Here is a 17,941-nt window from a genome sequence, read left to right as displayed (position 1 = left end):
GTCCCATTCCAAATAGTCAAGTGCAAGCTCATGTGCCATTATATACCTCATATACAAATATATACAGAGCATAAAAAATACTCTATTTGATTCAGGCAAGGACAGACCATGGTACCCCAAACCTTCCCTTCCATAGTCCTTCACATTAGAGGCACCACTACCAAGGTCATACCTGACTCAGATGTCTGGTCACCCATCTTATCCAGGGTATTGAAGGAGATGTCCAGGTATTCTCTCTGAATGGCACTGACCGCAATTTTCCTTTGTTTGCGCTGTCGAGGTACAATCTGAATTTTAAACTCCGCCTCATCACTCTCGTCATCGGGTTTAAGGTCACTGTCTCTCTCATCTCCAGAATCAACTTCATCATCCTCGTAATCCTCAATGTCATCTTCATCTTCGAAAAGGCCTCTCTCATTTTTAAGTGGATCCAGTTGTTCCAATGTGTCCTCAGGGAGGCTGAGGAAAACAGATCTGCTTGAAGGACTCGCCCCTGATGCCTCACCAGCTTTTCCCTCTTCTGGTTGCATGGTGCCGGGATCATCCACAGAACAATCTGGAACGTGGGACGTTTTCCTGAGAAGATCTCTCTTCTGTTTCAGAGTCAGAGGACTTTCCTGACCTGAATGTTCAGGCCGATCTGGGAGCTCCAGAGAGGCTGTGGGTGTAATTGATGGAAGCCTATTCTCAGTAGCCTGTATAGGGCTTCCTTTAGCCGGAGTGGGTGAGCAGGTCTTTGTGTCTTTGGAGCAATCCTCCACACTGACCTGGACAACTGGGGACAAACGCAGGGTAGTGCTGGCAGAGGAAGGAGAAGCTGAAAATTGTCCATCAGGTTTGTCTGGCCCCCTGCTAGCCTGGGTTTGTGCCAGCGGCTCACATTCATCATCACTCTCCACAATACGCAGAGGCGGGAGCGGCTCAAAGACCAACGAGTCGCTGTCGGAAAGAGAGAGAATGGAATGCTTCTCTGGGATAGATGTACAGTCGGAGGAGAGGTCAATCAGGTCTGTGTCCTCTTTCACATGTGGGGTCAGGCTAGAGACAACCAGAGGAGAGTCCAAACCCGTGCTCTTATCTTCAAAAGTTTCCATGCAGCTAAGACGCACCTCGGGAATAACCGGCCTGGCGTTGTCTGGGTGGGTCACGTCACGGGAACCACGGCGGTCCGGTCCAGAGGAGCCATCGGATGAGCCCTTCCCGTGATGTTCTGACCTGCGTGGCTGTCTGATTGTGGAAGAGGTGGAAGAGGGAGGAGGTGGGGGTGGGCCTTGCAGGTCACAGCGGTCGATGCAGGACTTCCGACGGTGTTCATCCAGACTGAAAAGGATGGAGTCGGTGGTGTTGGCTATGTCCAGAGATTTCTGTTTGTGCATGGCCTGTAACCGCTTCTTCTTACTGCTGCTTTCCTCACGCGCCGAGTGCAGCAAACTATCCTGAAGACCACCCACGTCCCTGTACTCCAACAACTCTATCTCACCTGCAAGGGGGAGAAGAGTGTTAGAGAGAGAGAGAGAGTGAAAGCGAAACAGAGTCTCACTGTTAAAACGATCTCTATTTACCGTCAAGAATCTCACTTTCTGCTGTGTTCAAAATGACACCCAGTTGCCCTGAGGGCTATCTCAAACAAAAACTTAGAGTAGATTTTTTGCATCTCCTGTCAAAAAGAGAGATATTTCCTAACTTTAAAGGACAGATTCATCAATCTTTTATTTTTTCATCATTATGTAATTACCTTGGAATAATTCTGTTTCATACATTTCACTATGAAAGATGTCTTTCAAGATGCTAACATTAGCATTGCTATAGTTTGAAACAGTCATAGTATACGTAGCCACATATGTAACTACTCAAATGGTGGCCTCATACACCCTCACTGTTTCAAGCTAAGCATATTTGTTAGAATCTTTAAATTCAGCTATCACAACCAGTAGGATGCATCAAATTGGTGAATTTGTCCATTAAAATGATGGGACACTCACTTCTCTGAGCATTAAGCTCCACGGGCTGGTACTTTACAGACTTGCTGCCGCCAATCCGCTTGAGTCGAGCGAAGAAGGTCTGAGATTCCTTATTGCCTGCTCCTGTTGGGGTGTCATGGACATCTGACTCATCAAACACACTGTCTTCCTCTAGAGAGGGAAAAAACCCCAGAAAAACAGAAATTAGGTCACCATTACTTAGAGAACAGATCCTTCCACGGTAATTTATTTATAAGAGCAGAAATAATCCTACAGATCCATCACCACCCAGCATGATTAATTGTTCTTTTAAACTTTGAAGGCTTATATCAGCTCTTGTGGAAGCTAGGGTGCTCAAAATGTTTACTGAACTTTTATACTGTGAAAGTTCTGAAAAACATGGAGGGTAAAATCGAATATGGAATGAGTTAGAGACCAAAAATGTAGAAAGAGTGCAAAAAAAGGGATGAGATACATGGTGTTTTGAGGTTGAACGGTACCTTTCTCTTTCTCGCTGTAGCGGCTGATGTTGGAATTATCGCTGTAGAGTGGTCCGGCTGAGGCGTGGGGGCGACAGCTGTGGTACTGGGCATTAAGAGTGTTGATAGTAATGTGTATGAGATGGAGGACAACCTCTTTACTCATATCCATGTCTCTGTAAGGGTACTGAAAGAGAAAGTTGCTTATATGAGAATTTCAAGAAACTTTCAGACTGACAGCATTTCATGATAAAGCTATTTGGAATATGTGATGTCAGTGCTAAAGCCAAAATGATGATAAGGCAACATTTTGGGAGTTCATATGGAAGTGTTGCAATATTTTAAGTGCTTTTGGTTGAGGACACATCAGTAGACAGCTGTGAGTTAGAAACCTTAACTTGGCCCTTGCCAGTATCCACAGTCCACAGTTTTATATCATTCAACCCATGAGGTATGGAATTCATACCTCTCCACCTCTGGAGTATTTCCACTAACTCCTCAACTGCTCCAGCAGAGATACTCTATTGTCACAGTAAAATAATAACCTTATGTACCTCACCAAAAACAGAGAGCTTACCTTATATAGGATGACGAGTAAAGCTTTGAGCCACATTTGTCTGATATGCGGCCTCAGGGCCCACAGAGAGCAGCGAGGCGGCTCTTGGAAGTTAGGTCGGAGCTGTGGACATGTGCAGTACTTCAACACCTGTACCACTAGAGGGAGCAGCTGCTTCCCCAGGCCAATGTTGTAATCCATCACCTGAGGAGACAGTGCAGAGTGAACTTAGAACGGTCATAGTAATGACCTCAAAAAGGCCATTTTTATCAGTATTAGATTGCCGATACCCTTAACTAGTTATATATGAATCCCCAGTACCTGGTAGAAATTGCTAACTTGTGAGAAATAGCATCGCCTTTTTAGGGGCAGCAGTTTGTTTGCTTAAATGTGACTTAGAACAGCTTACTGAATGCAGAGGAAAAATTCAGCTTCACTTACAAAAGACTGGCTTCCGCTTTACATGGGCACCAGTAAAAAACGTCCCATTGTTATTGCTGCTTGTAAAGCGTAGCAGGTACTAAAATGTGAACGTGAACACGATGATAGAGTAAACCACATTCATCACAAACAATCACCTGTGCAATACCCGCGATAAAGGCATTAAAGCATGTGGAGGATCTCATCTTCTGCGGAGCGATCATGAAACAGCCCATCTGTTGGTCGTATCCCAGCAGGACGTAGAGGTGGCGTTTAACCGTATTAAAGGCCTTGGCGCTGCCAATATCAATCTCAGCGCTGCTTTTATCTTTGGCCATAAACTTCATCAGCACCATAATGAGCTGATGCACTGTCTGATGATCTATTCCAGCATCTTCTGGGAGAAGGTCTTTAATGATAGAGTCATCTTCTGGAGGTGAACTCTGGCCTGGTACATGAGCTGGAGAGAAAACTAGCTATCAATTGTGAGAAAAAATTTTTAGGAAGGTTTGGGTATTTTGAAGAGTTTTCTAGATAGGCAACTTTTCTTCATTTTCTAGATAAGTTCTGGAGAAGCTTTCGAGACTCTAGAATGCTGAGTCGGGACAAAATGGTGAGGATGGACAGACAAATAACACATGACCAAAGCAGATGATGTCTCACATATACAGTATCACACAGGTGCTGCTGGTCTTACAGTCAAAATAACATGGTGTTCTGGAGGACAATGACAAGTGCTATAGGAATGCAAAGACGTGTGGGGAAAATACAACAACATGTACAATATTATCCTTATCGGCCTTTTAATATTACAGTTTACAATTTTGTTCATTTAGCAAATCAAATCCTCCTACATTTTTTTTATTTAGCAGATGCCTTTATTTAATGCGTTCTATATTTCTTCCAATATCTAACATAAATCTGTCACAAGAAATGTTGAAAAACGATCTTTTTTCTCTGCACTGCACTGCATAGTTTATTTATTTATTTGCATAAAATGAAATAGCAGAATTTAAAATTAAATTGTTTTCTGTTTAAAATGAGTTATTAGGTGTTATTGTCAGGGTCAAATTGGCATTTGTAATTACCTGGCAGGATTTTCTCTAGCATACTTCCCAGTGTGGGTGCAGACTGCTCTTGTCTTGTGAGCCTTAGAGCTAAAAATCACACACATGGAAACACAATTTAGGGAATGCTTTGCATGGACATACGTCTGAGCTTCCTAATGTTAGCCTCAGTCGGCCCATGCCTGCAAAGTCTCAGGTTAACGACACAAATACAGACAGTGTACTTTGCAGTCATTGAGTGGACCAGAAAACCAAAGTGTGATGAGGGTAGAGATCCTCCAGTATTCTGCGATCACATGACGACGGAGGATCAAAAACACGTAACACGGTGAAGTCAATGAATTAGTAATATTATTTGGAGACCGTATGTTAGGAAGTGGAGAGATGCATCACAAAAAGACAAAATACAGACACATACGCGGTTGGGGAGAGACAGGCAGACAGGCGAGGTGGGTGACTCACGCAGTTTATTGCACAGCATTTCTGGGAGGGAGAAGGCACGTTTGGACTCTGATGGACCCTTCACGCTGTCTCTGAGTGAGCGGACGCTCTTCTGCCGGTTTCGTGCGAAACGTGCACGTCTTATCTTCCACATGGCCGCGTCACTGAGGTTAGCAACGTTGGTCCTCACGGCTGTAATCGCTTTACAGGGAAGATTCAACCAAAAGCCAGCGAACGACAGTTACGGGGAAACATTTGTGAAATATTTCTTTCTAGCGTCAGACAGCAATAGTCAAAGTTTATCTATAATGGAAGAGAGACTGTCTCAAAGCATTCACATGCATGCACACTCATACACACACACACGTATGTGCACAGTCTTAGATTTTGATCGTGTATGTTAAGGTAAGGTAAGAGTATGTTGTATTAACACAGATTTTAACTGTAGATCCTGATGATAAGGGGAATTTGCTTTTGCTGTCAAGATGAACACACAGACAAACAGATATATACACACTTACTGGTGGGGAAAGGGAATTCCTTATTGCAGTCAAGATGTAGCTGAGCCTCCAGAGAAAGAGTCTCAAAGCGGTTGACAAAAAACTCCCAGCTGAGTGCAGGGATCTCCTGCTTCAGAGAATGCAGCAGCAGTAGCTTACTCAGAATAATGGGTCGATCACGCACGACTGTATCAAACTGGAAATCCAGACACAGGCAGAGGCCCTAAGGGGAGAGAAACACGCACATACACAGACACAGACAGACAGACAGACACACACATACACACACACACACACACACACACCACACAAACACACACAATAAATTGTCAAAAATTTGATTGATTGTTTACAGTGCATAATAATAAAATACAATTACAGTGTTTTATGACACTGTTTGATTTAATATCTGACCATCTCATACCTTTCCTACTGCAAACAGACCAACAAACACATCCAAATTCACACTCGTTGCTATTCACCTGCAGGGCGGGGCGTTTGATGGTGTCCAGCAGTAGCCTGGCTCTGGTCGCCACTGCAGGGTTCACATCCTCAATACTAGCCAGGAAACAGCAGAAAGCATGAGCCAGAGAGTACTTCAGCAGGTGGCTCTTTGTCACTGAGCCAATGTCCAGGAAACGACATAAAACTGCAACTCTCTCCACTAAGAACAAGTATAGATTATCAGACACACAGACACAGGCACACAAACACACAGACACACACACACACACACACATATGCACACGCGCACACACACACACACACACACACAAACACGCACACACACACAGAATTCAAGTTTAGAAACTTCTTTTTTTTTCACAAGACCTATATTCTATATTCTTATAGACATTATTGTGATATGTCATATGGTTTTCTTATGAGCTATAACACATTCATAGATGTCAGTAGTCACAAATGACATTATGACATTATTGACACTCGGTGTCATGTGCTTACAGCGTTGTCCTTTTACAGATTTAAAAATGAATATATCTAATTATGAGAACCTATATAATGAATAATTTCTAAGAAGTTATAATTTTCATAACCAAGAACTAATCAAACAACCCAATGAAATGCTGTCCCCTGGGCTGGGGCACTGTGATCCTTTTTAGAGGAGAACACTCAATGTTGCCACTACATTGTAAAGCCACCAAAGCACAACTAGGTGGCACTGTAGATTCAGATAGAGGTTAATAAGTTCCTAAAAGATGCTGCTGGCCTAAAGGATTTGTCTCTAATTTGCCATTCAGCACTCTCACATCAGGATAATTTCATACTGATGAAAACCACAACCACAGATACTGTTTTAAAGAGGTCTCACAGTTTGGGTGTTTGCATGCCACCGGCTAAGTTGTGGATGAAGAGCTGAGATTAACCAAAGATGACTGATGAATCACAATCGCACTGTTATTCATACAGTTTCAAGCTTCCTCAAAAATCTGGACGTCAGTAAATTTAATTTCAGAATTAGTTTACGTTCTATGTATAATCCACAGTAGCTGCTCTGAATACATAATAACTGGATTTTTCAGATACCGTTGCTCTCCTCCCACATTCTCCAAACACCCCGCTATCTCTGATGAGGATTGTCCTCTTACTCTGTCTCCAAGGTCACAGCTTCTCTGTGCCAATCACTATTAGAGGCTCCTATTAATCCCACAATGCCTTACTGCTGCAACAGCCAGGTCAGTAACCATGGCAACCCAGTGGGAGAACTTAAAAAAAATGGGTGGGGGAGAGATTACCAGGGAGTGGGGGCTGATTGGAAGTAAGATCTGCTCATGTAAGTGTGAGTATGTGTGTGTGTGTGTGTGTGTGTGTGTGTGCGTGTGTGTTTGTGTGTGTGTGTGCGTGTGTGTATGTGTGTGCCAGTATGCAAGTTTATGTGTATGGTGCAGGGGGGTATCTGAGGTGCGGTCGAATTGTCTGCAGGTTTGAGCATTTGTAAAACTATAATGTCATGCACTGTTGTGAAGTTCATTCTTCTAATTTTGTTCCCTGACAATGAATTCAGAATGTTCACAATATTTAATAGCATTAGTGCTGATCTTGCTTATCACAGCCTGTGTGTGCTTTATTTTAAATCATACCATGCCAGAATATTCCATTGCTCACACCCATACTTTTACTACTTAACAAAAGAACTGCAAATGAATGTAAATGAAAAAAAGGTTCAAAATCCCAGCAGTGGGGGTGATTCATATGCCCAATACCAGTATGTCAGTCTCACCTGCTTCAAAGCGTATCTTCCAGTCCTTGCTGTTGAAGCTGCTGTCCACCAGTCTCCAGAAGATGTCTGCACCGTGAGACAGAGAGAGGGCATGGAGCAGCTGTGGCACTGCCAGGGATGCCAGCTGGCAGAATTCTGACTTCAGCATAGACCACAAACTGTGTACCAAAACAGGAGCCACAGTGGACATTAGATCACACAGCATCAAACACAAAACACACACACACACACACACACACACACACACACACACACACAGCTACGTAGAAACAGTCAAACATTTTGAGGGTATGTATAAACAGCCCATCACAGTCTGCTTCACCCCACATTCACCCCACGTTTTCATTTGCATTGTCAGACATGCAGTATTGTGGCTTCAGTAATCATGTGTCCAATACCGCAAGCTTCATCAACACAGATACAGTTTGTGGTCAATACAAACCCTTCATTTTTGTGCTCTTCTAACAGTGCTAAATGTTAATGTTTAATAATCCATGGTTCCTACCTGGGAATTAGCATCTTCTCCTGGATGTAAGCGAGAAACTGAGGCTGATCTTTCCTGGCATGGTACAGACACTCTCCATGCAAACACAACATCTTCAGACAGTTCAGCATGTTAAAGAGAATATCAGGTTCCTCAAATTTCCCCATCTCCTACAGATCGAGAGACAGACCAAGAGAAACATGCGTTGGCATAATTAAATACAAAATAATAGTTTATTCTGTGACAAAAGAATAACTCAGACGTGTAAGTTTGAGTAGTTTGAACAGTAGTTTGATAAGCATATGATTTGATTTGAATCAAATTGAAAAAATATTACTGAATACATTTTCAAAAGGCAGTGCCTCCAAGGATGAAGGAGATGAATGTCAATCCTGCAGTGTCAGTCATTTCTTACATAAATAAGAAATATTCATACATTTAATATTTGAGAGGCGGAAAAGCATTGTTTTACAAGTACAGAAAAGATACATGTTACAGAGAAATTGGATATGTGATGTGAAAAGTTATTGAAGATGAGACGTTGGTTGTGGTTGAATGAAGAGGGTTCAGGTGTTGATGAAGGTAAGGTGTAAAGGTGTAGCTGAGGTGTTCAGGTGTAAATGGTGACCAGGCTGAGGGTGATGTATGAGTGTTATTTAAGATTAGATGTTGGTTGTGGTTGAATGAAGAGGGTTCAGGTGTTGATGAAGGTAAGGTGTAAAGGCGTAGCTGAGGTGTTCAGGTGTAATTGAGAAGACTGAGGTTTAATGGTGACCAGGCTGAGGGTGATGTATGAGTGTTATTTAAGATTAGATGTTGGTTGTGGTTGAATGAAGAGTGTTCAGGTGTTGATGAAGGTAAGGTGTTCAGGTGTAATTGAGAAGACTGAGGTTTAATGGTGACCAGGCTGAGGGTGATGTATGAGTGTTATGTAAGATTAGATGTTGGTTGTGGTTGAATGAAGAGGGTTCAGGTGTTGATGAAGGTAAGGTGTAAAGGTGTAGCTGAGGTGTTCAGGTGTAACTGAGAAGACTGAGGTTTAATGGTGACCAGGCTGAGGGTGATGTATGAGTGTTATGTAAGATTAGATGTTGGTTGTGGTTGAATGAAGAGGGTTCAGGTGTTGATGAAGGTAAGGTGTAAAGGTGTAGCTGAGGTGTTCAGGTGTAAATGGTGACCAGGCTGAGGGTGATGTATGAGTGTTATGTAAGATTAGATGTTGGTTGTGGTTGAATGAAGAGGGTTCAGGTGTTGATGAAGGTAAGGTGTAAAGGTGTAGCTGAGGTGTTCAGGTGTAATTGAGAAGACTGAGGTTTAATGGTGACAAGGCTGAGGGTGATGTATGAATGTTATGTAAGATTGGGTGTTGAGTATTGAATGCTTACTTGCAGTATGGTGTAAATCAGCTTGAGGGACACAGGAAGTTGCTGGTAGGAAAATTTCCTGTCAGCATTATTCTTCAAAGCTACAGAAAAGATTACCACCGTCAGGAAAACAAATGTAAACAAAAGGAAATCACAAAAAAAAGATGTATTAAATGAAACATCTAAAGCATATAAAACTGTAATTTGATGACAAACATGTCATTGTAGGCTACTGCGTCAGTCTAAGAGTGACTGGAATGCAGAGCTGATCAAAGTGGTTACGTACGGGGGTTGTCAGGGGAATGGCTTTGGTTGCCGGGGTTGTCTGTGTTTGTGTCAGTGGGATTGTCTCCATCCCCCGTCCTATTTTCTGGCTGAAGAGACAGTTCCGGCCGTGGGAAAACTAAACTCTCCTCCAGGCAATCTGCAGGCTCCTGATAAAGATTAATCACCGAGATGAACTCCAGCTAGACAACAACACTTAGCAAAATGTCAGAGGCATTTCACATTCACTCTGTGTGTCATATGCATACTGCCCATATTCATGTATGTGTTTGGCTACCTTTCTGTAAACACTCAAGTGTCCTTTTAAATCTACTTAATGTGTACTTTTGAGAGTGTATTTCTCAACAGATATGTGTGTGCGTGTGTACATGTGTGCAAGTGTGTGGGTTTGTGTGCGTGTGTGCATGTATGTGTGTGTGTGTGTGTATGTGTGAGTGCGTGTGTGAGTGTATGAGTGTGTGCGTGTGTGTGTGTCTCACCACTAGTCGTATTTCCTCTTTGGGAGTGAGTCTCTGCAGTAGCTCACAGCCCAGCTGATAGCAGAGGATGCTGGACTGACACAAAGTGCATTCCATGGCTGTCTCGTCTTTCTGACAGGTGTGGGTACCACCCCAAGGTGCCTGGAACACACTGTTAATGATGCCCACAATGTCCCTACCCAGACAGCTCTCCAATCCCAGCATCACTCCATCATCCTGCAACTCCATCTATACACACACACACACACACACACACACAGCATGAGAAACCAAATTAAGATGGCCATTATCTGACTGTTCTAAAATATTTCTCTTAGTGTTAGTCTCAGGATCTTAATCTAAATTTGTTTATTCAAAGGCAGTGTATTTTGTCTGTTCACCTGTAAGGTCAAACAACACATGCAGGGATAAATATACTTTGACTGTATTTAAAACTGTTTCGTGCTTTTGAAGAATGACAACTTCTGCTGAAGTTTGGATGTTAACAATTATGAGAATTTTACCCATGCTTACATTCAAAATGAAAAAAAAATCTTATCCAGTAATTCAAAGATTATTCAGAGGACTAATCTGTCGTTTAACACACAATGACGCGATCAAGCCAAAAATTCAAATGAACTAATTTACCATACATTGGTATCGAACACACCGTTGTTTGAAGTTGGACTAAAGTTTGCAATTTAATAGGAGTCGATCACCTGTTTGAGGATGAGGTCAAACATGAGGATGAAACAGCCCAGGTTCATGTCATCGTCATCACAGTCCAGGTCGAGGGCACAGTTGCCTGTGGCGTGACCCAGGTTCTTAAAGGGGCTGCAGCGCAGGGGGCTCCGGAAAGGACTGCGAAAGGGACTGGGGAACGGGCTCAGGGTGTTGTGCTGACCCCGTCTGCCAGGGTCCGATACCACGCTCACCTGGCCACGCAGACGCACGCAGTTCAAAACACAGGTCGAAACAAACGTTTTACAGACAAACGCAGGTGCAGGTTTGGAAGCTTATGATAGCACCTCCACAAATAATTGTGTGCCCTCACAGCCATATTGCACATGTCACACGTGTGGTTTTGAAGCAGAGCAGTGAAAACACACACGTGTGCTTGGCTTACTTTGAATGAGTGAATACCTTACCAGTGGTTTAGAAACAAAGACCAAAAAAAGATGAGCCAACATGAGAAAGGTGAGATTCTTGATCAGAGACAATGAGCAGTATATATCCCATACTATAGACAAGCTTGATAAATGAAGACAGTCAAGACAGTCTGTTCAAGTAAGCCCGTTTGTTTCTTTGCTAAATAATGGTCACGCTAACTGATCAGATTATCAGCATTCAGAGCATGCCAAATCGCGTCAGAGAAAAAGAGGAAACTTGACATAAAACATGCTAATGTTTTCATCATAGATTTTTTCAAACAATTTAGACAGGGAGCTAACTTGAAATCTAACTTAGCAAACCACTGTGACAATAGTATAAACAGTGTGTCAAATTATTCATTTGAAGCTGAAATATGTACAGTTTTATCATATTCATCATTCAAAAGTCAAGTTGTCTTTTAATAGTGTATAAACGAGTCCTTCTGAGATTACAAGGTAAATGGATAGACTGCCACAAAACAGCTCAGTTTATGGCAGCAGTTTGGAACATAATAAAGTGCGTCCTCATCATCATCATCATACCAAAGTTCTTCCAGTGTGGATGTATATAGTACTAGGGTTCCAGCTTGGGGACTTAGTCAAGTCAAATGTCATTTTTGCAAAACATAGTTTGTTTATAAGAGTTTCTTGCCATATAAACACATTCTGTGTTTTTCCTATTGTTTGTCCAGCTGTGCTTAGACAGATGCTGTTTTATTTATGCTTGCTTTTGCCAACATTCAAGCCCTTTAACAAAACTATATTTAGTCTATGTTCAGCTGTTGTCATGACAACCAACCTTCCACACATATTACAAAACTGTGGAGGCTACTGTGTTTCTTTTATACACAAACACACACACACACACACACACACACACACATTTTGTTGTTAACTGTGATTAAGTGAGAAGAGGATGGAGAAGTTCATTTAGTGTACAGGACTGTCCAAGGGGTGTGGCTATGAAGTGTCAATCATACCCTTCGGGCTCCCGTGTTTCCTGTCAGCTCTGCAGCTCGCGCCTTGCGCTGATTGGCTAACTCTTTCACTGAATTTACACCATCAGAGAACATGCTGATCAGGAGCTGCAAGGGCACCACGATGTCCAGCTCTGAGAGCACCTACACATGCACGCACGGACACACACACACACACACACACACACACACACACACACAGTCAAAAACAGCAGACACAGAAGGTGATTTTTATACATTGAAACTGTTCTTTTGTGATGTGTTTAGTGTTTAGTGTTGCTAATTATACCCTGAAATCAGTGCTGTCTTTATATACTTTCTCTGTGAATGACAGTTTGATGTATGAACTTTAAATGTTTAAATGTCAAATAGTCATTTAGATTAATTTCTCTTTGTGAAAGAGCACAGAAGCAGGGAGAGGACACAGAGCGTTTTTTATTTTTTTGTTGTTGCCATAGTATGTAATGCATGGCATTCCCACAAGATACTAACTCGTTGGCAGAAGATGCTTAAATTCTGGCCATAAATGAAAGATCTCATGGCCTCGTTCTTTATTACGTGGCCACAAAGTGAAAAAAATATCTTAATGTCCCTGCCTCCATAATAGGGAGCTATTATTTTAAAAAAGAAAGAAAAAGAAATGCAGAAGCAATTGTGTATGCATTTTGATCATTTTAAATAAAGAGGTAACCATACATAAGCAAAAGGGGGTATTAGCACCAGATCATATGATGAGCTGAAATTCCACAGCAGGACAGAAATAAGCTGGCTGAATCTAAGCAGGGGAAGATGAATAGACAGTTGGAAGCAGAGGCAATGTGGTGGTAGTTCAGTATCTGACATCAAAGAAGGAAATATTTCTCTGTGGGGATCATAGAGAGGCTCAGAGTGTGCCTGACGATTGCAGTGACCCAGATCCATACTCAGTGAAGGTCCACGCTTAAACATGGCCTGTATGTGGGTGTGTGAGATGTCTCTGACTACAGACTTAAGCACTCATTGACCTCAACAAGACACATATGGTTTATTTTGCAATGGCTTAACTCTTTGGGTCTAAAGGAGTAACACTGTATGCAAACTGTGAAGGTTTATATATTCGCACACACACATACACACACATACACACACACAGACAAACACAAACACAAACATATAAATGGTGTTCTTACGTGTAGCCAAAGCAAGGCTTGTTCTTGTACAGATGCAGGGTAACCACTGAACCTGCAGCTGATGAAGCCAAACATCTCCTCCATAGAGAAAGGCAGAGGGCACAACTCAATATCAAACATCTTACTGCAGAGAGAGAGAGAGAGAGAGAGAGAGAGAAGAGAAAGACAGAGGGAGAGAAAATATAGGAACTACCTGGTAGCATTTAACCTTGACATTTATTCCTTCATCAGTGAAAAAATAAAAGAACAAAACTATTATATCAAACTATGGTCTCAGAAAACCAAGCTTGTGATGTAAATGGCCAGTAATATTAAAACTGCTGGGTCTTTGGACCAGTAACCTTTTTGGCTTTCTATACTACAGAAGGGGATTCCATATTTGACCTTGCTTCTAGCTGAGCACCTTCGCGCCATGCTTGGCTGTGCAAGGGTAGTCATAGTAACAGAGACAAATGAGGGGTCAGACAATACTCATACATTTATACATGTGCACACTCCACCTTAGTACCTCAGGGAATCTGCTTGAATCTTCCGGGCAGGACACTGTAGCGTTAAACACAGTGATTACTGGACCACATAGTGAGGAAACCATGGGAACAGATGCAAATGCCCCACATACTTTAAAAGGAGGCTTGTCTGGGGGGAGTGTTGTGGTAACCATGGTATCAGACCATGTATAGAAGTTGCCATGGAGCAAAAAACCAAACAAACAAACAACTCCCCACCAAAAAAACTGGTGGAAACAGCAGGTAAAAAAAAAAAGAGTTTTTATTTATCTCTCCAACAAACACTGAGTCTCAAAAACCACAGGCTACTCTAGAGATTACAGAACAGCAGGCAAAGAGGAGAAATTGCACATCTGTCGTCACCAAGCTACCATAATAGCATATCAACCCAATGAGCATGGATTTTTATGGGTACAGTATGTAAAGGGCATTTTCTTTTACTTTTGCCACTTTATTAGGGGCCAAGCACTGAAGGTACAGGCACCTATTGTAATTGTTAGAATTTTTCACTATTATTTGTAACGACCTCGTCTCCTCCCGCACCGACTCCAGCCATTCAGCGATCGGCGTCGCCGGTTTACTAATCATCGGCTTGTCCCCTCATCACCTACACCTGTTTTCACTTTTGTTTTCCCTGATTTCCTCCTCTTTATTAAGCTCTCTGTTTCACTCTTTCTTTGCGAAGTCTACACGCCCCATATGTGTATTCTGAGCGTCTAGAATCTGTTTTGGATACCGTCAGTATTATTCTGTGTTGTAACCCGTTTGTCTTCTGTCTTGTTTGGTATTCGTGTACTCGCTTGTTTTTTCATTAAAATTTCATCCAACTCTGCACTTGCGTCCGGCTACCTGGTGATCTCGTTACATTATTACAGTTTCCGCCATGGGAGTCTATAGCTGCCCCTAGAACCGTATGATAAAAAGTTGTGAAATTTGGCACATTGATAGAGGACAGTCCAAGTTATCCATGCTTCTCTGTAGCACCACCAACAGGCAACATTTCAATGTACATTATTGCTCATAACTTTTGAACTTTTTGTACTAGAATTGTGAATGTTTTCCACCTGAATCCACCTGAATCCTTGGAGTCAATTTCTGTCATGCTGGATTTCCTGCCATTTTGAATTTTTTGAAAAACCTACTTTTGCAAACTAGTCCTAGAACATTGATCCTATCACCACCAAGTTTGGTATGTATTATCTACAGACAGGTATGACCAAAAGTTCTATAAAGAATTTTGCGAGGGCAAACGATATGGCCGCTGATGGCCAATGAATTTTGGTGGCGAAGGCACCAAACAGGAAGCAAGCCATATCTCAGCAATGATTGGTTGGATTGATGCTAAACTTATAACACTTCATTGCCATGGGGAATACTAGGAACCCACCAAATTTCATGAAATTTGGCCACATGGGGGTGCTATACAAGGAAAACACAAAAAAGTATTACAATACCTGTAACTCCAGGAGAAAATCAGATATTTCAACGAAAAATCTTGTGCATCATCACAGTAATAAACCCTAACTGGAATACAATGATCCCTGGGTGTCTGCCATTTTGTTGGTGGGCCATATTGTTATTAGCAATTTTGAATGGTTTTCGATGGCAGCCCATAGAATCCCTCTGTGGATCCTGGTGAAATTTGGGACGTTCATAGAGCACAGCCCAGGGTATCCAGACAAAAAATTTGGGGTCATTCCATAATTGCCTCTGGTGCCATCAACTGGCCGAACTTCAGAGTAAATTTTTGATTATAACTTTTAGAATGGTTTACCCTAGCATAGTGATTTTTTTTTTATCTGAATCCTGTGGTTCATGATGAGTCAAATGTACCCATTTTATCAAAGCCTGCCATATTGGATTGTCCGCCATTTTTAATTTTTCAAAAATCCTTCTTTTGCAATAAATTTCAATGGCGAAGACTGCAAAACAGGAAGTCGGCGTATCTCAGCAATGCTCGGTTGGACTGATGCCAAACTTGATACATGTCATTGCCAGGGGGAATACTGGCCACAAAGTTTCATTAAATTTGGCTACATGGGAGCGCTATACCAGAAAAACACAAATGTATTAAAATACCCATTACTTATGAACAAAAGCAGATGTTTCAACAAAACTTCTTGTGCATCAGCACAGTAAAGAACCCTAGTCTGGAAATTATGAACCCTCTGTATCAACCATTGTGTTTTTCAACCATCTTGGTAACATCATTTTTTCAATGGTTTCCTATGACAGTCCATAAAAGCCCTACGTGGATTTTGGTGACACCGTCATAAAGCACACTGGATTTCAAAATGTCTTTTCACCCTGTCATGGACTGGTGTCTTGTTCAGGGGTTGTTCTGATTACTTGTGTATCTGATGGCTCAGTAGTGCTTGGCCCCTTCATTGCTGCTTGCAGCTATATTTCTTGTTTATTTTTGCTAATCAAGGGAATCGGTGGGAAAAGACACCTGGAACAACATAAGACCAATCTACTGTTGTCTGGTTTCTGAGAACCACCTCTCATAACATGTCAGGCCTAAAATTTAATTAAAATCCAAATAGTAATGAATAAATACCTAAGTAAATGATTCATACATGTAGAACACATACACATACATATTAAAACAAAATGTGTCAAAGTACCACACCAAAATAAAAAAAAAATATATATATATAATTAAAATAAGTAAATATGTAACTGAATTAACCTCAGATACATTAGTACATTCATGTAATTCGATAGGGTAGTTTACCTTAGAACTTCTCTGAACTCCTTTAGCTGGTTGTCTGGCACCTCAGTGCGGATTGCCTCCAGCCACTCTGGCATGAAACATTCCCACAGTGGCTGGCTGATCACATTATAGGGAATCAAACACAGGATACGGTTTAATCCCTCTTTCAGCTGGGTCACTGTACTGCAAGACTTGTCCCAGTAACCACCCACCTGTACACACACACACACAAACATGCACAAACACACACAGACATACATACATAAAAGCCCATGTAAACATACATGCAAGAGCATTACAGGCATGAAAACACACACACACACACACACACACACACACACACACACACACACACACAAACACAGAAAAGGTTTAGGTATCTGCAGAGAAATATACAGTGAGTACCACATATGACCAAATCCATTTTAAATTAAAAGTCTTTCTCTTCGTGTCCTGGCATGTACCAAGACGCCATTGATTCCTTTGAATCTTTGGACAATACAGACATACCTTAAGAGTATACAGTTCTCTAAATGATAAAATTAATAATTATGGTTAATTATAGCTAATCAAACTGTGATGTATTTGTTTTTGCTTGGTTTTTTTTGTTATGATGATGCTGTTCCATCAGCAGTGAAATGCAAATGGATGGATTGTACCAGTGTGAGTTTTATAGTTCCAGGTGTCCTCTCAGTCAAGCAATATAGCTGCTGCATATTAGTAAATATATTTTTAAAGTGTATCACAATACATTTTGTAATCAATGTCATGTGATATGTGCATGACTCTCTCAAATTGCTACTCAGCAAACAACAAGTAGATAAAATCGAATGATGTCTTAATGGTATTAAAATGTCATTTTATTTCTCCTCACCCTTGCGAATTCCACAGGTTTGGGCAGCAGACACATAACCATCACGTCAAAGCGAATGTCACACACCGTCTTCAGCCACTTTGTGACAAATTGTGGCTTGAGTTTCTCCACCAGACTGCCGACTTCATCGTCCATCATGTAGGCCGTGGAGTGGAACCACTGGAAAACCATGCTGACCAGTCTGGCCAGGCTCTCCGTCGGAGTATTCTCACTGGGAGTGCATAAACTCACCTGGGAGATGGGTTAGGGGTTTCGAAGGTGGAGGGGCGGTGTGGATGATGGAGAAAAATGTGA

At 41.8% G+C, this 17,941-nt stretch overlaps 1 protein-coding gene across 1 annotated transcript in view; it reads right to left on the bottom strand.

The window, feature by feature from the left end:
- Positions 1–17,941, bottom strand: part of unc79 (unc-79 homolog, NALCN channel complex subunit) — a 46,794-nt gene that overhangs the window by 11,610 nt on the left and 17,243 nt on the right. Inside the window, exons 14-31 of the mRNA XM_030789287.1 lie at positions 17,648–17,878; positions 16,795–16,985; positions 13,552–13,675; positions 12,386–12,526; positions 10,974–11,189; positions 10,276–10,503; positions 9,798–9,945; positions 9,533–9,612; positions 8,169–8,317; positions 7,664–7,821; positions 5,907–6,088; positions 5,446–5,647; positions 4,942–5,125; positions 3,575–3,857; positions 3,018–3,200; positions 2,462–2,627; positions 1,983–2,132; positions 173–1,480 (exon numbers count right to left, since the gene is read on the bottom strand). Coding sequence (XP_030645147.1) covers positions 173–1,480; positions 1,983–2,132; positions 2,462–2,627; positions 3,018–3,200; positions 3,575–3,857; positions 4,942–5,125; positions 5,446–5,647; positions 5,907–6,088; positions 7,664–7,821; positions 8,169–8,317; positions 9,533–9,612; positions 9,798–9,945; positions 10,276–10,503; positions 10,974–11,189; positions 12,386–12,526; positions 13,552–13,675; positions 16,795–16,985; positions 17,648–17,878 — 4,324 coding nt within the window. The remainder of the gene's footprint in view (positions 1–172; positions 1,481–1,982; positions 2,133–2,461; positions 2,628–3,017; positions 3,201–3,574; positions 3,858–4,941; positions 5,126–5,445; positions 5,648–5,906; positions 6,089–7,663; positions 7,822–8,168; positions 8,318–9,532; positions 9,613–9,797; positions 9,946–10,275; positions 10,504–10,973; positions 11,190–12,385; positions 12,527–13,551; positions 13,676–16,794; positions 16,986–17,647; positions 17,879–17,941) is intronic.

Source organism: Chanos chanos, chromosome 1, assembly GCF_902362185.1.
Source record: "Chanos chanos chromosome 1, fChaCha1.1, whole genome shotgun sequence".
Taxonomy (NCBI): Eukaryota; Metazoa; Chordata; class Actinopteri; order Gonorynchiformes; family Chanidae; genus Chanos; species Chanos chanos.
The sequence above is the reverse complement of the archived record's forward strand: the minus strand, read 5'-3'. Positions and strand labels throughout refer to the sequence as shown.